Below are 22,461 nucleotides of genomic sequence, written 5' to 3'. Positions count from 1 at the left end.
CTCAGGCAGCAATTCACCGTAAGCTCTTGTTGCTGGACAAGGGCAGCATAAAGTAGTGCAGACTTCCGCCTCGCCCGAAAGCCTCGCCCGAAAGCCCTCTGCGCTCCCGTTGCCGACAATGCGGACATCTACCGAACAGCTTGCGGCTGCCGGTGGCCACCACCTCACGGGGCGCGGTCTCGCCGTCGGTCTCGCCGTCGGTCTCGTCATCTGCTGCTCCAATATGTACTTCGGCCTGCAGACCGGATTTATCAGCACCATGTCGCTGCCCTCAAGCTTGCTGGGCTTCGGTATATTCAAGGCTCTTGCGCGCCACTTGTCATATCCCTTCTCGCCCGTCGAAAATGTGCTGGTGCAGTCAGTGGCCGGCAGCATGGCCATTGCGCCGCTGGGATCAGGCTTCGTCGGCGTCCTGCCGGCCATGAATTATCTGCTTACCCCGGACGAACAGGGACCCATCAATTTGTCTCTCATAAAGACGATATTCTGGTCTCTGGGGCTCTGCTATTTTGGTGTTCTCTTCGCCGTCCCCCTGTGTGTTGCGCCCTTCTGCCGCGTCGAGACAAGTCCTCCTTCACTTGCCATTCCATTCTTTAGCTAATGAATGGTACAGTCGTCGCCAAGTAATCATCCGGGAAAAGCTCAAGTTCCCAAGCGGCTTCAGCACGGCTGTTTTGATCAGCGTCCTTCACGGAAGAAAGAGCAAGATTACCCCGGGCAGCCTTCCAGCCGATTTTGCCAGCCTGGCTGGCGAAGATGTGACGGCTCTTCCTGCTGCTCCCCCAATCCCTGCCAGTGCTACGATTTCTGACTCGTCGCCTGTTACTGCTGCCATTGATGGCCAAGGCCCTACCTCGGAGCACGAGCTTCGCCGCCGGGCAGAGTGGCAATCCAACCTGAGGCTGCTTCTCATATGTTTTCTCATCTCCGGCCTCTTCACACTGGCCACCTACTTTTTCCCCATTATCAGGAACCTGCCCATTTTCGGCCATACTGCTGCCCACACGTGGCTTTGGACCTTCAACCCCAGTCTTGCCTATATTGGGCAAGGTGTCATCATGGGGCCTGCAACAACAATGCATATGCTGCTTGGTGCTGTCGTTGGCTGGGCCATTCTGTCTCCGTTAGCAAAACACCGTGGCTGGGCTCCGGGGCCCATCGACGACTGGGAGAGTGGAAGCAAGGGCTGGATCGTGTGGATCTCCATAGCCATAATGCTTGCCGATGGTATAGTCAGCCTGACACATGTCTCTGTCCGCTCTGCCATCCAGTACTGGCCACAAACACGCTCTGCAATTGCGAAGCGGCTCCAATACACTGTCTTTGCCGGCATTCTCCCTCGACGGCGGCCTACTGGCTACGTCGCCGTCTCCAGCTCCGACGAACCGACCAATTCTGACTCCTTATCTTTACCGACTAGTGCATTGCCAGTCGCTGGTCTTGATCATGAGACTGATGCCTTGGTCGACGAAGAGCCCTTACCCGAGCTTGATGCGCCACCGGAACAGCAGGTCGGGACAAAGGTTGTGTCCATTGGACTCGTGTTGTCCATACTGTTCTGTATTGCATGCATTCGCTTTACATTTGGGCTCATTGTGCCTCTTTACGCTATTGTCATTTCCATAATGATGGCCCTAGTTCTCAGCATCATGGGCGTTAGAGCGCTGGGAGAGGTATGTGGTCGGTGTGGTCGATGTGGTCCTTGCTCCAGCTGTCGATTTTGTCCCCTTCCCTATTAACATTGCGCTGCAGACCGATCTGAACCCCGTCTCGGGAATCTCTAAGCTTACACAGCTGTTCTTCGCACTGATTGTACCTGGATCTCACAAGTACAGTGTTCTGATAAATCTGATTGCAGGTGCCGTTTCAGAAGCCGTAAGTTTAATCGCATCAACACCCGAGGGAAAAATAGCAAGTAGTGGTAGACTGACACTGTGGCCACCATCCAACCAAGGGTGCCCTTCAAGCTGGTGAACTGATGCAAGACCTGAAGACTGGTCATCTTATTGGGGCAGCACCAAGTGCCCAATTCTGGGGGCAGGTCATAGGCACGAGTGTTGGTGCCGTTGTCAGCGCATTCTTATACCGTCTGTACACCACGTAAGTCTCACACGATCTATGACTACAAGACTCCACCGCGAATGTCTAGTCCTGATACCGGCTTTCATACTAGGGCCTATGAAATTCCCTCCGATCTCTTCCAAATCCCCACCGGGTTTGTGTGGATTTTCACTGCTCGTTTGGTGACAGGAAATGGTCTGCCTACCATGGCTGCCCAGTGGGCAGTTGGTGCCGCTGTTCTTTTTGCTATCCTGACCCTCGTGCGGATACACGCTACCAACAGCCGCTGGCACGCGTACATTCCGGGAGGCATCGCCATTGCCATTGGTATGTCCTTTTGAGATTTGCCCCATGGCAACTGCCACAGCAGCCCCAATTAACAAGCCAACAGGAATGTACAACGTCCCATCTTTTACTCTTGCTCGGAGCGTTGGTGGCCTTCTGGCTTTATACTGGAGGTTGTCCGGCCGCGATGAAACTCAGGCCATCGTTCTTAGTTCGGTTAGTAGCCGCAAGATTTCCTCAATACACCTCCCCTATCGCACTACCCATACTAACTTTGCCGACATAGGGCTTTATCCTCGGCGAGGGATTTCTCAGTGTCGTCAACCTCTTCTTGCAGAGCAGTGGCGTGCCTCATCTATAGACAAGAAGACACATGTTCAGGGTTTGGACTTACGGGCCATTGGAGGTCTCTGCTTGCGCCTAATTCACAGTCGACTAAGAACATCTTGCATAAAACTAGAGCGGGAATCGCATAACGCATGTAACATTTTATTTGCCAACTCTGAACCCGAATCGGCCGGACTTTGGGTTTTTTTTCCTTAGTCGCTAACTGATCTCTAATTTGTATCCCAAAATGCTGATTATGTTGTCGATCTGCCTAAACCGGGGTTCTAGTTCAACGCCCATGCCTGTTTTTGCGTAGAAGCTTCGCCAGAAGCCGAATTTGGTGTCCAACTCATCCGTAGTGTCAAGGCTCGCGGGTTGTCCGGAGCCACAGCAAACGAGATCTCGCCTGACAGGTCGAGGCCTTTTGCATGTCCTAACTGCTTTGAGTGTGACTCCAAGAGCAGCAGACACTGGTTCCAGTGTGTTGCTTTAGAAAATGGCCCGGTGGTAAATGCAACTCGGTCCTTGCCAGCGGACAACCAGCTCTGGGCCGTCGCATCAGCGGGTTCGATCTTCGCCTCTTGTGATGTGCAGAAGTATATGTCAAACCAGACGAGGAAGCCGTCAAGAGAGTCCGCGTTCTCATACAGCGATGTCTTCCAGCCGGCACCAAAGACCAGATCACTGACCGTCGTCTTGTGCAGGTCGAATAGCCGGAACATGCTTGAAGTGCCGCAAATGTTTTTCGAGGGCATGACCACTGCTCGCGCATCGTCGTAAATCCCGGCTTGCATCGCCTTCATATCGAAGCCGTAGACATCTCGCCAAAACGTGATACTGTCGCAAACGTACTCCGAGTCGCAAACTGGTGCAACCCACAGAGAGGCGTGGCTCGGCACCAGCAGCCCACCAGGCACCAGGTACTTGTCTCGGGCGTAGATGACGCTGGGAAGCATGGCCTCGTACAAAAGAGCGTAACCCATCCACTCGCTTACAATAATGTCTACCTTGGGAACGGGGAGCTCAACCTCCTCAATAAGGCCCTTAAGACAGGTGATCTGATCGCTCAGTCCGTTGTTGAAGATGTTCTCACGGGCCTTGTTAATGATTTCGGACCTGTCAACGGCTATGACCAACTTTGCGCCCGCTTTCGCACAGAACATGCTCAAAATACCTATCGGGATGTCAGAGACACTGCCAAGAAATATGTCTTTTCGCTCTCGCAGGACAAGTTGCTTACCTGTTCCACATCCGATGTCAAGCACAGTCTTCCCGGCAAAGAGATGCTTGTGCCCATAGATGAAATCACGGTATGCATCAGTGCGCACCGCATCTTTCAGCATAGTTTCGTGGATGTCTGTTTTGTTTCGATGTAAGCCCCTGTGCATATTCTACCGCACAGCCGCCGGACGGTCAACAACAAGAGAAAACTATACGCACCATTGTATGAGTAGGACTCGAAATAGTAATCGGATGAACTCTTCGGCTTGGTCGCACCGTCTTTCGCGGGCGAGCTCTTTGCATCCGTCTCTGGCTCGTTGGTGCCCCATCGCTGATCAAGCGTCTTCTGGACAGCGAGGCGATAGTTTTCAAACTGCTTTGTGAGAGTTTCCAGCTCAGACTGCAAAACCTCGTTCTTCTGTTGGACATCCTTGGACAGTGACTCGTTGCTTTCAACCTTCCCTGTCTCGTTGGAATCTGTTGAAGCGACCTTCTCTGCTGCAACTTGATCATGCGGCTGACCTGCTGCGGGAAGGCTGTCTAGGCAGAAAATGAGGGCGTCGTTGTCGAGCACCGGCTTGAGATACTGGTCGTGGTCAAAGTCGGCAGCAGGCAAGTCATTCGACACAGACAGTCCCTCATGCACACGCTGGCGAACTGCAGACGGACAGTTTTTGGTTAGCTAGATGCCGCGTTACCTTCCTGCAACAGAAACCGTTCGTCCCGTCGGGAGGAACTCACTGAAGTTAATGAGCTTGACGCAACCATAGAAGTCTAGGCCTAGTCGGTCTCTAATGGCGAGGAAGTCAAACTTGTGCTCATCCTTGCAGTATGAAAGCATTGCTGCAGCGTCCTGGAACACATGGTCATCCAGTAGGGAGATGACCACCTGCGGCTCTTCGTCGTCGCCGGGGTTGGTGTCGAGCCAGCCCTCCTCGTCGGACGACTCGCTACCGCTCTGAGATCTGTAATTCGTCATCGTGACGTGGGGAGACAGCTTTCTCAAATACAATATGCTGGAGGGCGGATTTGTTTGTGGGTGGCCGCCGAAAAAAAGGCCGCCAATTCTAGATTTTTTTTTAGCCTACTTTTTTGTTCCCCTCCACAGAAGCAGCGAGTAATAATAATGCGTGCTACATCTATCTCAATTCAAATGCTCGGGGTTTGCGACCCTATAGCGTCCATGCAATGCGTCGCTGTGCTGCATACATCGATATCCAGGATTGGCTGACAATGATTCGGTTCTTTCGCTGACCTCGTGGGTTCCATGTCGCTGTCGGTTGCCCCACAGAAGAATGCCACATTCGTCAACACCCGTCTCATCAATCCACGTCATCTTCGTCACTGTCCCCGTCTTCCTCGTCATTCTCGTCGTCAGAGACGTGTTCGCCAAGTTCCTTGAGACGCTCCTAAACAAACAGATCAGCAGGCGTGCGGTGTAAAACAACTTGTTGCCAATTCGCATCAAACTCACCCTATACCCATTTGCCTTCTCTTCCAGATCCGCAAAGACCATGAGAAGATCATCCAACTCCGCCTGCGTCGTTTTCTTTTCCTCCTTGCTTTCGACCAACAAAGCCTCCACCTATGCGGCAAGTCAGTATCTTATACACGACGCAAGTAGCAGTAGTACTGCTTACCTTCTTCGTGTCCTTTTCCATAGAATCCAGTCTCTCTGCTAGCTCTCTGTTCTGTTCTTCGGTCGTCTCCAGAGCTTCCCTCAGCTCCACGGCTTTCTTCTCTGCGGTGGCAACTTTGCCCTCCAAAGCCTTTATCCGCCGGGCTGCATCAGCGGCTGTTGCTTCGGCCTCAGTAAGCTGGGCCTTGTGCGTTTCACGGATGCTTTGCAGCTCCTGGGACTTGCTCTTGTTTGCCTATATCGCGTTAGTTACCCAATCACGTATGAGAAGTGCCTGCACCTGTATACAGGTAAAATGCGTATACCTTCAACAAGTCCACTTCAAGGCGACTGCTTGTAGCTCTGAGGTCTGCCATTTCTGCCTCAAAACGCCGCTGAGCTCGTGCTGCGTCTGCTTCCGCAGCTTTCCTTGCCTGCTCCATTTGTCGTTGCCAGTCTGCCTTCTCCTTCTGGCGTTCTGCGCGAGTTTGTCTACACATTTATTAGACGGTGGTCCACACATGGTCTTACAGGCATCTCCACTTACTGCATCTGCTCTTCGTGCTTCCGGGACAACAGGTCTTGCGCAGCCTTGGCCTTACTGAGATCAATGGCAGCGGTCTCCTTAGAACGTTTGTGATCTGAGCGCTCTTGACCCAGCGCATTTTCGAGAGAAGACAATCTCTCCTGTGCTTCTCCCAAAATACGATCCTTCTGGCCCAGCTCGGCTCGAAGTGAGTCCACCAGTTCTCGGGATATGCCTTGCTGGACACCGTTGGCCACGAACGATATCTCTGTCCCCGGGTCCCTGTCAATGGCGCGAAGAAGCCTGCTGTAATTGTCTTTGAAGAAATTGACAAACGTAATATCAAAGTACACGTCCGGCAGTCTCTGGCTCCCCGCGAGATCAAGCCTTTGAGGGGTGACTTCGAAATCCCTGAGCCATGGATGTGCCCTGAGTTTGGTAAGCCTGTCGACGTACCGATCACGGCCCATCCGGCCCATAAGCACTTCGTGCAGCTTCTGCCTAAGAATTGGCGAGTCTTTGGTAGAAAACTCGTACACAACTCCTAACAGGAGAGCACAAAGCCCTTGAACGACAATGTCACTGCCAGTAGTCTTCACTACTACCTGTATCAGGCCCTGAACATTGCTTCCTTCACCCAAAAAGTCGTTGACTCCGTCGAGATCCTCAAACAGCCAGCATATTAGTAGCATTAGGTAGCCGACTGCAATCCGCGGATCATCCTCTCTACTTATGCTACCAAGAAGTTGTGCCGTGACAGTTTGAATGCTTGTCACCACTTCTTCCCCGCTAGCCTCATCTCCTTCTGTCACCGTCATCGCCAAAGCCTTGGCCCTTGAATTATCGTAGAGCAAATGGAGCATTATGACAGCAGCGAACCACTGGCGGTAGGGATCGCTAGAGCAAGATGAAGTCGGTGATCGAAGTAGAGTAGTAAACACGTTCGCTGTTTCGTCGGCACCGGAATTGTGGCCGTCGATTGCCCTCTGTAAGAAATGCATGCGCACAACTTCATGCCCGAAAAAGTACGCCTTCATACATGCAGCTGCAGCTAGTCTCATATCGAACAGATGAGGAGCATGTACACTTAAAGCCAAATCTAGCAGCCCGTCGATCACAAACACTTCATCGGGCAGATGCGAACTACCGACGCTGTGATTTTCAGTATCGCCTCCGACTGAAAAGCTATTAAGCGGTGAAGGAACACGCAATTGGGCAAAGTTCTCCTGCAAACTCGCATTGCCATGAATAATAGCAGCACATGTTGAAAGAGCCTGATATCACGAATTAGCTTACAACATACTCACACTTCTCGCTATAAAAGCGTTCCCGCTACTTACCTCGGCGCGAATTTGTACCTCAAAAGTACCAATAAACACTAGTTGTAAGGCATGGTAGAGAAGGCCAGTGCGCCAGAACTCTGCCTGGTTTTGTACTGTACCAACCGCACCAGACATCAGAAACAGACGAACGACTGCCAGAAGGGCGTAGACATTCCGATTACGCTGGGCCTGCGCCCAGCCAGCCATCTCGTCTTGCTCTATGGCTGATGAGGCAACTTCCCCAAGAATTCTAGAGAGCACAGCGGTACACAGAGACTCTCGGAAAAGTGTCTGGTTGTGAGGGTTCATGCGCAAAAGGTTGGCCAGGAGAATCAGGCAGTCCTCGACAACCCGGCCTCCTTCAGCAACGCCGCCCTCCCCTTCAATGATCTTAAATATCCTCTCGAATGCATTTTCGAAGGCGACAAGCTTCTGTATCTCCAGCGACGAAGGTGTCAGGTAGGTGAGAAGCGTGATCGCCTCGCTCCGTATCACGTCTCTGTTGTCATCGAGAATAGCGACAAGACGCGAGATACCTAATGGGGCGGTGAATATACACTCTTCTGTCCGTTCCGTTCGGGCAGCTAGTATAGCAGATAGTAGCTGTAAAGAGTATAGCCGCGAGTAAAAGTCGTTGGTTTCAAGAAAGTCAAGAAGCAGAGTAATGTTCTCCAGCCTCTGTGTGAACTCGTCCGCCAACCAAAGGGCGATCTCTTCTGAAGCCTCGGGGCTATCTTCGTTGGGACTGAAGAGCATAAGCAGCGTCTCAAGCACCACCTTCACAGTGTCGACATCCTCGCCATCATGTGCTAGACACCCAATTAAGCTCCGAAGAGCCCCTGACGAGACAGACGCTGGGTACTCCTTCGCAAAGCTTCGAAGACCAAGAATGGCTGCTCGGCGATCCTCAAGCAAAGTGGCCGAGCTCAACCGTCCGCTAAGCACCGATATTGTCTCGCTAACCGACTGTTTGGCCGGGGCGGTCGCGATAGAAGCAAACATTTCCGTTTTTAAATGCAACGTCTAGTAAGCAGCCATGGAGTGCCGCTTGTGGCTTTTTGTTCGGTCTTGGGACTCCACGTTAGAGCATTTCTTGCGCTTAATGAGCTCGACCAGATTTTGTCCTGCAAGCAATCATCATGCCATGTCATAAAGTCGTGTGTCGTAGTCAAGGTCGTATTTCGAATTCATTTTACCCCCGGTCCCCTTATTTCTTCAAAAAGTGGCCGCGGAGTTTGAGAAGCTTCGAACTACGTGTAAGGAACGGTTTAGTAAGACTAGTCTCGTATCCGGATGTACACTAGCAATGCAATACGGAGTACGGAGTACTGCGTCGTAACGCATTACGCACGCTTTAACGCATATTATGACTTCAGCCACACTTCTGGAATGTGGCTTTCCGTCGCGACCAACAGGTAGAAATTGAACTTGCGAATGTCCACTTTCGATCTCTTTTACATCCACGCGTCCGGAGTTTCGAATCATATAAATCTTACCTGTGTCGCTCAATACCACTTTCCCATTTTCCGCATAATTTGTGAGACGTGGTAGAAGCGAAAGTATACCATACCTCGGGTCACGAAAAACTGCTTAAACGATCCACGATACACGGAGTCCAGCGCCAGGTGCTCGACAAAGAAGCCAATTTTCCTTTCCCGGTAAAAACATATTCGAAGGCATACGTTGCAGGCCCGAGTATTTCAAGCCGATGGAACGTAAAGAATAAAATAAATCTGAAGATTCTGTGTTTGGTTTGATCGCGCCACCAGCGCGCATCTGGTGAAAGCTCAAAGAAGCTATCAACGCCCTCCGAAAATTTGGTTCTTTTAGCACTACCAGCTTGCAATCATGGGTATCCCGGCTGCGTTCCGATGGCTTTCGAACAAGTACCCGAAGATCATATCTCCAGTTGTTGAGCAGCAGCCTCAAACTATGGAAGATGGTACTATCATCCCCGTGGACACATCTGGCCCAAATCCAAATGGAGAAGAGTTCGATAATCTCTACCTCGACATGAACGGCATTGTCCACCCATGTTCCCATCCCGAAGACCGTCCTGCGCCAAAAGATGAGGAGGAGATGATGCTCGAGATCTTCAGATACACTGACCGTGTTGTCAATATGGTCCGGCCTCGGAAGTTGTTGATGATTGCTGTTGGTAAGCTTTGTGTTTCTGCATTGGTCGTCTTAAGTCACAAAGTCTAGTTTTTGCTGACGTTAATTTCTGATAGATGGTGTCGCTCCTCGCGCCAAAATGAATCAACAACGCTCTCGGCGATTCCGATCTGCTCAGGAGGCGCAAGAAAAAGAAGAGGACAAGAAGGAACTGCTGAAGTTGCTCAAACAGCAGAATGGAGGTGTTCTTCCCACCGAAACGCTTGAAACCGCCGCCAAGAAGGCTTTTGACTCCAACTCTATCACTCCAGGAACGCCGTTTATGGACATCTTAGCCGCCAGTCTACGTTACTGGTGCGCCTATAAGTTGAATACGGATCCAGCATGGGCAAAAATGAAGATAATCATTTCGGATGCGAGTGTCCCAGGAGAGGGCGAGCACAAAATTATGTCGTTTGTTCGTTCCCAGCGAGCCTCCCCTGATCATGACCCGAATACCAGGCATGTGATTTACGGCCTGGACGCAGATCTCATCATGCTCAGCCTGGCTACGCACGAGCCATATTTCCGTGTCCTGCGTGAGGACGTCTTCTTTCAGGACAGCAAGGCGAGGACATGCAGGCTTTGTGGGCAGAAGGGACACGAAGCAAGTGCTTGCAAAGGTGAAGTCAAAGAAAAGGATGGTGAGTTCGACGAAAAGGACAAAGAGCACCCGTTAAAGCCATTCATTTGGCTCCACGTGTCTGTTCTCCGGGAGTACCTTGCTGTGGAGCTCGACGTTCCTGGTTTGCCTTTCCGATGGGACCTGGAAAGAGCCATAGATGACTGGATTTTCCTCTGCTGTTTCGTAGGCAACGATTTCCTCCCACATCTTCCTGCCCTTGAAATCCGTGAAAACGGCATCAACACACTCACTGGCCTATGGAAGGACAATCTTCAATACATGAATGGCTACGTTACTAAGGATGGCCACGTTGACCTTGAACGGGCACAATACATCATGAGTGGCCTTGCAAAGCAAGAAGATGGTATATTCAGACGCAGAAAGCAGCAAGAAGACCGGAGAGAAGAAAACGCCAAGAGGCGCAGGCTCCAAGAAAAAAATGGGCGAGGCAATCCCAGAAATTCTGACAAGCCAGGAGGAGATCGCCGCTTTGCCGAAAGCACAGCAGGGCTGCATCTTCACCCCATCGCAAACTTCCCCCAAAAGCCCACTCCGTCTGTCACATATGACATGGTAGTCAATCGCAGTGCAGTTCAGGAAGCAAATGTGGCAAACAAAAGTGCCGCCGCTGTTCTGCGGGATCGGATTCTCGCAGCTCAAGGAGAAAGCAAGAGCGAGACTCCGTCCACAGAAACGGACAGTCCTACTGCGAATGACAAGGTCGAAGCTGGCACTGCGACAACAGCAGAGGGATCCTCGCTTGCTGCGCTGGGTAAGCGGAAGGCCGCTCTCATGGAGGCAGAAGGTGGCGGTGAGAGCACGCCTGCGAGCGGCGCCAGCACGCCCAAAGCCGTCGCCTCGGAAGAGGGTCCGGTCGACACTGTACGGATGTGGGACGAAGGATATGCCAACCGGTACTACGAACAAAAGTTTCACGTGGACCCCAGGGACGTGGAGTTTCGTCATGGTGTTGCACGTTCCTACGTGGAAGGGCTGGCCTGGGTTCTCTTGTACTATTTTCAGGGATGTCCGTCCTGGGAATGGTACTACCCATACCATTATGCACCTTTTGCGGCCGACTTTGTCGATCTCGGAAAGATGGATTTAGTATTCCAAAAGGGCCGTATTTCCAGGCCATTTGAACAACTCATGAGCGTGCTTCCGGCAGCATCGCGACATGCTATCCCCGAAATTTTCCATGACCTCATGACAAATGAAGACAGTGAAATCATCGATTTCTATCCAGTCGACTTTGATATTGATTTAAATGGGAAGAAGTTTGCATGGCAGGGAGTGGCCTTGCTTCCATTCATCGATATGAAGCGCCTACTAGCGGCCGTGGAAAAGAAATATCCACTTCTGAGTCCAGAAGATCAGGTTCGCAACGGGGTCGGGAAGGTTGTCATGCTGCTGTCAGATGCCAATACGGAGCTCTATGACGAGATCACTGGTCACTTCTACTCCAAACGACAGGGGACGACCAATTTCAAGCTGAACCCCCGTATCAGTGCTGGCCTCGCGGGCATGGTGGAGAAGATGGAGGACTATATCCCACATGGTTCCCTGGTCTATCCCCTGGACCGGAGCGCATTTCCCGATATTGAGTACGATCGGTCACTCACGTAAGTGTCGAAACTGCACCTCTCTTTCCGGGAGCACAAACTAACCTGGTGTTTTTAAAAGTGTCATCTACGATTTTCCCGCGACCTCTCACAGCCATAAGTCGATGCTGCTGCGTGGTGCCAAACTCCCCAGCCCAGTGCTCACTCGTAACGACAAGGAGACATTAATGGGGAAAACGACACGGAACGGACACAGCTTTGGAGGAATTCAAGGGAACAACAACAATAACAACTACAACGGTCGACCTCGCTTCAACGGTGGGGGCAGAGGTCAGCAATCCTCCTATGCTCCATCTGGGCCACATTCGCATCATGGTGGACGACCGGATCGGTCATCATACCCACAGAACAATCAAGCCGGACGGGGCTTCTACCCGCCACCAGCTACGTCGGGCTGGATACCGCCACCCCCAGGATACCCAGGGTTTGGGACAGGCCAACCGCCTCCGCCTCCGCCACCAAGCTATGGCGGTGACGGTGGTCGACAATATAACGGCGGTGGGCACTACAATGGTGGCGGGCAGTACAGCGGCGGCGGGAACAATGGGTGGACCCAAGGCTACAATGGAAATTACGGGCCACCTCCACCACCGGGAAATTATGGTCATCCAGCACGGCAGCCACCAGCGTATGGTGGTCAAGACTACCGGCCGGCTGACAATCAATCTCAAGGCTATCGTGACACGAGGAGATACCGGTAAGATGGGACGGACGGTCTTGATGTTGTGCCACTATGTTTGCGGCGAGGTTTTCATCTTTATTTTTTTCTCTATCTGATCTACCCCCCTCTCTCCCCCTTTTTTTCAGGGGCTGAGGCTGGGCGACACGCATTTGGGACGGTGGTGAATAGTTGTTCTCTACGACGTAGCTATATACGAGGGTTCGGTGTTGGGCACAGACTGGGTTCATTTCAGATTGATCTGAAAAGCATGACAGTCGTACGTCGTATATGCCTAATTGACACAATGGCTTTTGAGAAGACCTGACTGTGATCATGTCAGCAAACCGAGACATTGCACGCCGTAGAACCAAGCAGGTACTGCAATTTCAGGCACCGTTCTGTGCGTGTCTGTGGCAGGCCGTCTTGTGTCATGTTTGAGGTCTGTTTGGGCAGGACGACAGAGGAGATGCCGACGGAGCTTGCGCTTCACTTTAGCGACGTTTGGGTGCAATTGTCGCGCATATTTCTCGAACTTGCCAATTCCTCGAATTTTTTTTCGTTCAGTGGACTGCGGGGGGGAGGGTCCAAACACCCCGCGCACTGGTCCCGTCTATGATACACGGACAAGCAAGGCGCCATAGCTCGGGCGTACACCACACACACGGACAGAGCCAACGGTCTGGACGAAAACGCTTCCAACAACGTTAACATTGCCACGCGTGAGCTAAAGCACAACTTATCCCGTCCAACGTCCCGCCGACGACAGCGCGTTCCGGGTCGACAGTTGATCAGGTTGGTGACAGCACAGTTTCTACCGGCTGGCAAACATTCCAACCCTTTCACCCATTGAGAGCCTGCAGCCCCTTCTCTTCGGCCCGTCACGTTTGGCTAGCAGCATCTTTCCCGCCAGTTGTCTCAACCATCCCCCCATCCAAAGGAAGGCATTCTCCTTTCACTTGCAAGGCATTCAACGACTTACCGCACTTCCTCTGTTCTCCATCATGATCTCGCCCGAGAGTCGGTGATCCTTTCACGTCGACCAGCCATGCTTTCCAGACCAGGCCCTTTTCCTCAGCTCTTTTCTGCAAAATGAACGGCGACGCCGGCCTCGTAGGCTGTCTCGTGGAGAGGCTTACCACCAGGGTATTGCTTCCTTTGAACTCCCCTCCAATCCTGCCGGCGCCGCTCCGGTGTGTTGACACGATGCTTGCAGCTACCCCATAGGACCGGAACTCACGGCGATAGTCTTCAGCACGACCAAATCGTGACCATCACGCGAACGACCCTCGTCCAAGTCAGCTCCACATCTCTCGTCATTGTTCTCGATGCCCTCCTGTCGCTCCTCGAAGATCTGGCCCGCCCGTACACCAAGAACGTGTCGACACATCCGTCCCATGTTCTGCTGTCCGAGCTGTTCGTGCTGGCATTGCTCTCCGACTGCTGTTCCAGTCATTGGGATACCGTGTCTAGAGCCCGGTCGACCGCAGAACAGGGCCTTATCCGGTGCCGACGACGGGCATTGCATCCGCCTTCTGTTGCTATCGACAGCTCCCTCATCCGCCGAGTGTTCGAGGCCATCCGGATCTTCATGCCCCCCTTGCCCGAGGGCTATATCCTCCTGCCGAAATCAATACTCGACGAAGTCGAGTCCCAACCTTCCCATGCCGCCGGCCTCTGGGGAGAATCTTTAAAAGCACCACTCTCAGCACGATCCGAAGAGTCCTTTAACGCCCCACATGTGCTAGACTCTCGCGTCTTGGAGATTGAGAGCCATGTCAAAAACATTGTCGAATACATGACAGCTTCCAGCTGGCAGCTGTCCTTTGAGTACTACAAATCTTCAATCTACAAGATCCGATCGACCGCTCCAACCCAGCCAATGCCACCCTCGAGCCCGATTTCTACTGACGACGAGAGAGCAGCGCTCGTCCACATTCGCATAGTCTCCTTCTTTTGGTTGGACCGCCACGGGCTTAGCCAAGTCATCCAAGAGACCTGCTCGAGCTTTCTTCACTTCCGCAAGCCGTTCCAGAACGCCCTCGCCATATCTGTACCTCTTCTTATCACCAGATGGATTTCTCGGTTCCCCCAAGAATTCGTCCAATTGCATTCCTCGCATTTTCGCCTTGATGGAGGCCCTGAGATCTTGTTCGATATGACGGCAACTGTGACGGACAATGGACGGAGGAAGGGCCAGTTATACCCCTTGCAAACAGCCCTACTCTTTCTTATTCCAGACGTGTTCGAGGTTGCAAGCAACATGCGAGAGGCCAGGAGCGGTGGTGTCTTAAAAAAGGCCGCCTTCTTGGAGAGTTTACGCAAGTTATTGCGGAACAGAAATGAACAGGCTATTTACTGTCACGTGGCTCTCCTTTACGTCGCCCGGCACTTTGAGGCAGAGGGTGACTCTGCCCTCATGAGCTATGCAATGGACGTACAAAATGAAGTCCGGGATGCCATCTTCCGCAGACTTCCAACCGGACCCGACATGGCTCTTTATGACCAAGAGTTTTTGACAGCCGCCTTTGTCAGTCTGACACACATCAACTTTGAAATGTGCGTTGATTCTCTTGCTGAGAGCTGTCTTGCAGCATCCGCACCGCACAACTTCAAAGTTGCCGTGATCCAGGCTTGCTCGCACTTTGCCAAGCTCGAGAATATAACGAGATATGATCCACTGTTCACGGCAGCTTCAGCCTTTGTGCAGGTTCAAATGAGGGTTAGTTAATTTCTGAATGGTTCACTTTCGGACTGGTGAGAAAGCAAAAGGCAAGACTGACATAGTTCTTTTATTTATAGGCTATATCTTCCCAGCTGATGACTGCCTTCGCGGCTGGGCCTAATCCCTTGCCAAAGTCCAACAACATGGGTCAATCTATCGCAATGTTATGCAGCATACTCGGCTTCTTGAACTCGTCTCCCCTGACCCTTTTCCAAGGAGCACCCAGCAAACCTGAAGACCAAGTCGTTTTTTACCGGGAGAATATCGAAGCATTCATGCTTTGCATGATTGTGGCAGACAGTTCGGTAAGGCAGCTAGCTGTCGGTATCGCACCGCAGCTGTTCTCCAACGAAACTGTTCTGCGTCACCGGAGTTCACTGCTCCCTTCTTCGAAATTCAAAGTTGGCTTCTGGAAGTTGTCGTAAGTCATCCTCAATCCCTTCCCGGAAGTATCCTCTGTCTGTTTGTCACTTTTCGGCATTCACTAATACAGGACCCAAGGTCGCGTATCTTGGAAGCTCTGTGTGATTCAGTCAGTCCTTTCAGCCTCGGAGAGGGACTGCACTCGATTCACAACTATCTTGAGTCCCGCCTTCTGCTATTGCGATCTGTGCAGGTAAGTCACAGAAACCTGTTGTTCAGCACAGTCTCGTCAGGTGGTGGTCTCTAATTTTCAAAGGAACTGTCAGAATTTACCGAGGAAATTACCGAGCGCACCGCATGCTCAACAAAGCTGGAAACACTGTTTCTTGTCTCACTATGCTCTTCGGAAATCGAGACGTGTCAGTTGGTGACAGCGTGCATCGGGCTGTTTCTGGATGAGTGTAGCATGATCGACACCGCTTCAAAAGGTGCAAAATCGTCGTCTACCTTGTTACGCAACGGCGACATATTCCGTGAAATTTCGTCGAGAGAGTTTCGGTTTACCGGCTTAGTCGCGTTCCAGCGACGGGTCAACGGTCTCTTGAGAAGGATGCAATACCCCAGCTGCGGTATCCTCAGGGCATGGGAAATTGCTTTTGAGAAATGGCTTCAGCTCTGCAAGGATGTAACGACCGCAGCTCCAGATGCACTTGCCGAGAAAAACATTGTTGCATGGCGAAACTACTCTGGATTTCTAACCTCCCTCGGAGGCATCTGCACCGCTGGCCAGGGTGCTGTTATTGAGGAACCTGCCACCAGCGGCTTTAGATGGATCGATAGGCTGTCACCTGACAACTCCGAGGAGCCGCTGTTGAGCCAATTTCTCAGGCTCAGCATTCAGCTTTTAGGCTGTGGAAATGTTCGGACCCGAGAGACTATGAGGGAGGTGTTGTCGATGGAGAGCTCTCCAATACTTTATCAGCCGCTCTTCAAGGCTCTACTGGCGGAGCTCGACACGTTGTTCTCTGGCGCAACAGACCATACCGCGAAGAATCCGGACAGTGATGTTGCGTTTGTAGAACAGGCAGTGTCACTCCTTCGTTGCTTGATAGAGCGATTGGACTCCCCCTCCGACGACTTGGGAACAGCATGGTCTGTTCATCTTGGGGCACAGACTCTCAGCTTTGCCAAGTACTTGGACACATTGCCCGACACACCAAACAGTCTCCGGGTGAAAGTTAAGACGTGCCAGCTCTGCGAAGCTATGACCAAAAGGAGAGAGCACCTGAACCTACGCGATGATGTGCGCATTAGAAACCAACTACTCGAAGTCATATTCAGCTGGATTGCGCGTCCGCATTCCCCAAGCGAGCACCCGTACGGCGGAAGCACGGGCCGTCAAGATGAGGCTGCTCGACTACAACGAGATCTAGACAGGGCATGTCTACGAGCCTTGGCCGAGCTCACTCACCGACTACCTCTTCAGCCTGGAGATGGCCAAACGGACGCTGGAACAAGTGACCTGAAGTCGCACATGTTTCACACATACTTCAATCGGTTTCTCTCTTTGCTGAACCTGGAACAGTCTGAATCGAGTCGAGCAGAATACGGAGGCGGCAGTATCCGGGATGAGACAACATCTTCGTCGGAGCTTGCTATCACCATCCTCTCCAATCTTCTAAGCTCCAATCTCGACGTTGGGCTGAAGCGCTCTCTCAGCATTGGATACCATGAGAATGTAGAAATCCGGACTGCCTTTGTCCGAGTTTTGTGCAACATTCTCATGCAAGGTACAGAGTTCAGCAATCTCTCTGACACGGCAGTCAACGACAAATACGACGATTTGATGGAAGTAAGTGATCGGCCTTCAAGTCTACGTGCCAGATTTCGATCAGGATCTAACAAGTATCCTAGCTTCTCACGAACGACACCACTCTAGCCATGGCAATGTCTGCTGAATGTCCCGGTTCTGAGGTAGATGAGCTGACGGTTTCGCTCCTCAATGTGTTTGAGGGCCGCGGCCTAGGCTTTGTACTTCTCGAAGCACTCATCAAATTGGAAGTGGACGAGACCGGTAAGCACAATCGGGGAGTATCTCCGCCGACTTTTTTTCTAATTTCCTTGAGACCATACTAATCTCAAATTATTTCCTCATTATAGAGAACGAGTCTGAGCTTCTTCGACGAACCTGCGTTGCCACAAAGATGCTTTCGGTTTACGCCAAGTGGAAGGGTGGACCCTATCTCAGAGCGACATTGCAGAAGGTTGTCGAACGACTGATGCTGACAGCTGATGACCTTGACTTTGAACTCGATCCTGCTCGTGTCAAATCCCAGGATGAGCTTCAGAAAAATGCGGTCCAACTTCAGATTGTGGCCAAAGTATTTATCGATGACATTTGTATATCAGCAGCCAGAATTCCGACAGAGTTTCGCAGAATTTGCAGCATAGTACGTGCATACGCCAAGAAATTGTCTTGGCTGCTATACCTTTCCTTTCCCCTCATCGGCACTCCTTCAAACTGACAGTCCTTGTGATAGATTTCGTCGGTGGTGACAACTCGATTTCCTGAGGCGAAGTACACAGCCGTGGGAGCCTTCATATTCCTCCGATTTTTCTGTCCTGCAATTGTGGCACCAGATGTGGAGGGCCTGGTATCTACAGTGCCTTCGAAAGAGATGAGACGGGGTCTTCTTTTGATAGCCAAGATCATCCAGAATCTAGCCAACAACGTCCTCTTCGGAGCAAAGGAACCGTACATGTTCCCCCTCAATGAGTTTTTGTCACAAAACATCTATGACGTGACGACCTTTTTAAGGACAATATCGGTATGTTGATATCTGGTTCAAACGTACTTGAATGTGTTAAAAGCATCCTAACATTGAGTAGGTGGCTCCCAACACCATAGAGAAGCCCACGGAGGGCGAGTCGGTCGATTTTGGTGCCTCTGTGGCTCTACATCGCTTTTTGTACGACCACTGGGACCAATTACGGCAACGACTTGCATCACAGGAGCGCCGAGATCACGTCCGGTCCCCTGGAGAGGGTCCTCGTGCCCGCTCTCCGACCCTCGAAACAGTGAAGAATCTCATTACGAACTTGGGGCCACCTCCATTAGCTGTCACATGGAACAAGCCGCAGATTACGCTCAATAGTCCGCCGGCATACTCTCGATTTCAAAACTTCATGCTGCGCAATACATTCAGGAGCACTGAGTCCTATGTTACAGCACGCGCCATTTACGATGGCGGCGAGAGCAAGGTATTGAACTCGTACACTGGCACGGTCTACTTGGCAATCGATCTAACCCGACTCTAGGATGGCGTGTCTATCATATGCATCATTTTGCGTAATATAGACGCTGAGTCGATTGACTTTGACACTTTGATCTATTGCTATCTGAAGGCTTGTACTCCCCGCCCCTGTTTCCCTCACATAGTCGGAAGCTCTCTCATCGTGCTCTTGGAGCAGTAATCTGACCTGCCACACCTGCAGATTGCCAGTCGTCTCTGGCACAAACCGTTTGGGCTTTTCGTCGACGCCACGTGTTACAGCGGACAGAATGAGCCGCAGGACGATCTTTTCCAAAAGTTGGAGCTCCTCACGCCCACAGAGCTATCGCGGCAGCTGTCTAGGGTATACATTTACAATATGAACAGCGCTTTCCGGTGCGTCACCATCTAGAATTTGCACTCATCCCGGGCTTTCTAACGGCAATAGCAAATGTTTCCGGCGAACTCTCCGCACAGCAGCGAAGTTGGATGGCGGTGTCTTCCACCCAGATAACGTCGACTATCACCTCATTAGCAGCATGCAAGATTTGCAGGCTCACTTCCATCTTAGTCAGCTTCATCTTCCCAAGGAGACTATCAGTGTCGTGGCCGATACGAGATATGTCTTCCAGCAAGTCACGCGGCTGTCTCGATCGAGAGGAGAGATAGACGTCATTATCAAAATCGGCAGCCAGTTTGTTCAGATCACCACAACTGAAAAGCAAGAGATTCACCAAGGCTTCGGCCTTGAAGCCATCTTCAACGACATCTTCCGACTGTCAGACATTGAACAGGCACCATTGTCTGTCCAGGCGGACGACGACTCCGCTTTTGGGTTAAGAGCCGAAAACGGGAAGATTGTCATGTACTTTGCGAGCCCCAAGAAGTCCGATATCCTGCAGGAGATAAGAGGAGCCAAGGCAAAGTACGGAAAGGATTACAGGACCCCCAAGCCCTACAGCAGACTGGTGCGCCCTCAGGATGTTCCCGGGACGCTTCTCAATATATCCCTTGCAAACCTGGCCAGTTCCGACCATGCCTTGCGGATGTCGTCGTACAACTTGCTCAGTGCTCTCTGCCGGTCGTTCAAGTTTGCGTCTGCCTCCAAGCTGCTGTGTAGCAAAGGTGAGCTCCATCGATACAGCCATGACCAAAGCAATGCCTTGTCCTTTCAACTAATTGTCTCCGACAGACATTTGTGTGCCGCTGGATCCGTCTCAGTTTGTTATCAATATCAGTAGGAAACTGGCACAAACAGAAGCGCACCTCACGACGGATTTTTTGATGGCATTCTTCCTCAACTGGGACAGCCTTCCGGACGAACAGAAGCCATTGAGCCTCGCCTATATGGCTCCTTGGCTGCCCGGACTGCGCACCACCGTACTGACGGCAGAGACAGAAGGCGAGAAGGTGAGGGAAAACATTGCAATGTTCTGCAGAAAGCTGGTGGACGTTGCAGTGTCGGATCCGTTTTTGAAGTTCACAATCGAGCAAAACGTGTGGCCGGCAATTTACCAGGACGAAACTCTGCTAGACATGTTTCTAGAAGAGGTTGTCAAGATGGGAATATCGGCTGGGATCAACGACGAGCAGACGGAAAGCCTTGCCTCGGTACTCGCGGGCATCGGCACAGTGACGCTGCGTGGGAAGATCATATCGCGCCTGAGGAAGGCTCTCAACCGATCGTCGGTGCGTCCGACGAAGCACCTTCCGGACAATGCCGTCTGGACGGAGATCTGCGTGCTTTTGCAGTTCTGTGTCTCCCTGTCCTTTGACAACGGCATCCAGTCGCAGCTCTACCTTCCCGAGATATTCCACATTGTCACCATGCTAGCCAACACTGGAATGTCGGGAGCACGCTTTTTGGTGCACCGTCTGCTGACGAATACGATCCATGCCATGTGCACCTCGTTCTCTCTCGACGAGGTGCGACTCGGAAAGCTGAGAGGGACGTTGGAATCTCTGTCAGAAGAACGGGGCGACCTGTTCTCAAATCACACGTCGTTCGGCCGAGACGGAGCTTCGATCTCGACAAATCAAGACGCTGGAGCGACGCTGGTGGCCACTGAGAGTCTTGCGGCGATCCTGTTTGAGCTGTGCTCGGTAGCGGCCCCGACGATGGACACGGCCAATGCGTGGCGTGCTCGGTGGATGAGCCTGGTGGCCAGCACGGCCTTCCAGAACAACCCAGCAATTCAGCCGCGGGCATTTACGGTCATGGGCTGTCTCGCCCGCGAGGAGGTGGATGACGATCTTCTGTACCAGGTGCTCGTGGCGCTTCAGACCAGCATTGGGCGGTTCGGCGATGACAACAACAAGGACATGACGGTGGCAATCGTGGCGGCACTGTCGAAGATGATGGCCAAGCTCTCGTCGGCGTCTCGGTATGGCCTCCAGCTGTTCTGGTTGGCCATGTCTCTGCTGAGACTGGTGCCGTCGGGACTCTTCAACTACACCGCTCTATTCTTAGAATCCGTGCTGGCCAACATCAGCGTCTCGGGGGAGATACGCGGGGACCACATGGTGCCGCTCCTTCTTCAAGGCCGCTCTCAGCTTGAAGACGCGGCTCTGCCTCTTGACGAGACGTACGGGATCCACTTTAACAGCGACAACTTCCATTTCGCAGTCTGTGCTTGCCTTGTGCGCGGCCTAACAGACGCGACCACTCGACCGGCGGCTCTGCGGCTGCTGTCTACGTTCCTGGAGCTCAGCAGCTGGGCCCAGGCTGGGCGGGAACCCAAGGCAGCGGACCTGGCGGGCTCGCCGTACATGGCACTAATTCTGGCGCGTGCGGGAAGCGCGGAGGAACTGCGCGACAGCCTTTGGCACCTGGACGATGGCCAAGCCGGGCTGCCGAGCCTGGCTCAGGCCCACTCGCTTCAAGACGTGGGACGAATTGCGGAGAAGGATCTGCTGCTAAACACGGCGATGGAGCTAGTCGATTTCCAGTACCTCGAAGATCCGATCCAAAACCGGACTCTGTCATGGTTGAACGAACTGGCGCGGGAGAAGCCCAACGTGATCATGCACCTGTAAGTTTCCGTCCATCTGGTTCCGGGCAGACCAGGCCGGTCAAGCAACTAACGAGAGGTAGATGTGCGCCCATCGCCTCGATACTGGACGAGGTCTTGCTGCACTGTCAGAACTCGTCGACGCTCGAGTCGGCACACGAACTGTTGCAGACGCTCAGCTCGAACCCGCGGTTGTCAAACATGCTGGATTCGACAGACATGTTAAAGGCAACACTGGACGACCTGGGTTTCGGAGGTCTGTGGCGGTCGTGCTCTTTCAGCAACCCCCACGAGCAGGACGAGCGTTGCTTCAGCCTGACAGAGAAGCTCATAGCGGTAAGCAGTTGCAGATCGCGCCGATCTACGGTGGCAACAGAGCGGATAGTTGGATCTGGTAACTAATGTGGCCCACAGCTCACTATTGCATACTCGTAGCGAGTTAACCCTGGGTGAGGGTAGATGGTCAGAGCTTGGATCTGGTGAGCTAGAGCGTGGAGAAGAGCAAGGGCGTTTAGCCTTGTCGAGTACAGGCCGTCAAGAGTGTAACGGAAAGTCGTAGGGTGGACGGCTATACGTCGTAGTGTGTGGCAATTTAAGATACTATTGTGGAGAGAAATGGCGAGGAAAGTGTCAATGTGCAGGCTGGACGGATGAGAGCCTGAGCGCAGACG

General features: G+C 52.3%; 3 protein-coding genes across 3 annotated transcripts; 2 read left to right on the top strand and 1 right to left on the bottom strand.

The window, feature by feature from the left end:
* Positions 1–118: 118 nt before the first annotated feature.
* On the top strand, positions 119–2,707 carry CMQ_4756 (oligopeptide transporter; the record flags this gene model as incomplete). The annotated part of the gene is made up of 7 exons (XM_014312912.1): positions 119–534; positions 614–1,673; positions 1,753–1,875; positions 1,955–2,100; positions 2,174–2,388; positions 2,453–2,562; positions 2,633–2,707. 7 exons carry the CDS (start codon positions 119–121, stop codon positions 2,705–2,707), a joined length of 2,145 nt encoding a protein of 714 aa, XP_014168387.1.
* Positions 2,708–2,957: 250 nt separating this feature from the next.
* Positions 2,958–8,362, bottom strand: CMQ_4821 (arginine methyltransferase; the record flags this gene model as incomplete). The annotated part of the gene is made up of 10 exons (XM_014312977.1): positions 2,958–3,847; positions 3,914–4,030; positions 4,114–4,551; positions 4,636–4,852; positions 5,226–5,303; positions 5,369–5,479; positions 5,535–5,768; positions 5,839–6,004; positions 6,060–7,024; positions 7,379–8,362. 10 exons carry the CDS (start codon positions 8,360–8,362, stop codon positions 2,958–2,960), a joined length of 4,200 nt encoding a protein of 1,399 aa, XP_014168452.1.
* Positions 8,363–9,208: 846 nt separating this feature from the next.
* Positions 9,209–22,225, top strand: CMQ_4845 (RasGAP; the record flags this gene model as incomplete). Its single annotated transcript, XM_014313001.1, has 16 exons — positions 9,209–9,518; positions 9,592–9,829; positions 9,977–11,761; positions 11,823–12,458; positions 13,092–13,214; positions 13,647–15,141; positions 16,994–17,359; positions 17,422–17,581; positions 17,668–17,957; positions 18,048–18,335; positions 18,397–18,792; positions 19,003–19,175; positions 19,228–19,904; positions 19,972–21,811; positions 21,874–22,126; positions 22,205–22,225. 16 exons carry the CDS (start codon positions 9,209–9,211, stop codon positions 22,223–22,225), a joined length of 9,051 nt encoding a protein of 3,016 aa, XP_014168476.1.
* Between the last annotated feature and the right edge of the window lie 236 nt (positions 22,226–22,461).

Source organism: Grosmannia clavigera (assembly GCF_000143105.1).
Source record: "Grosmannia clavigera kw1407 unplaced genomic scaffold GCSC_97, whole genome shotgun sequence".
NCBI lineage: Eukaryota > Fungi > Ascomycota > Sordariomycetes > Ophiostomatales > Ophiostomataceae > Leptographium > Leptographium clavigerum.
Note: the sequence above shows the minus strand (reverse complement) of the source record. Positions and strands in the feature narration are given on the sequence as shown.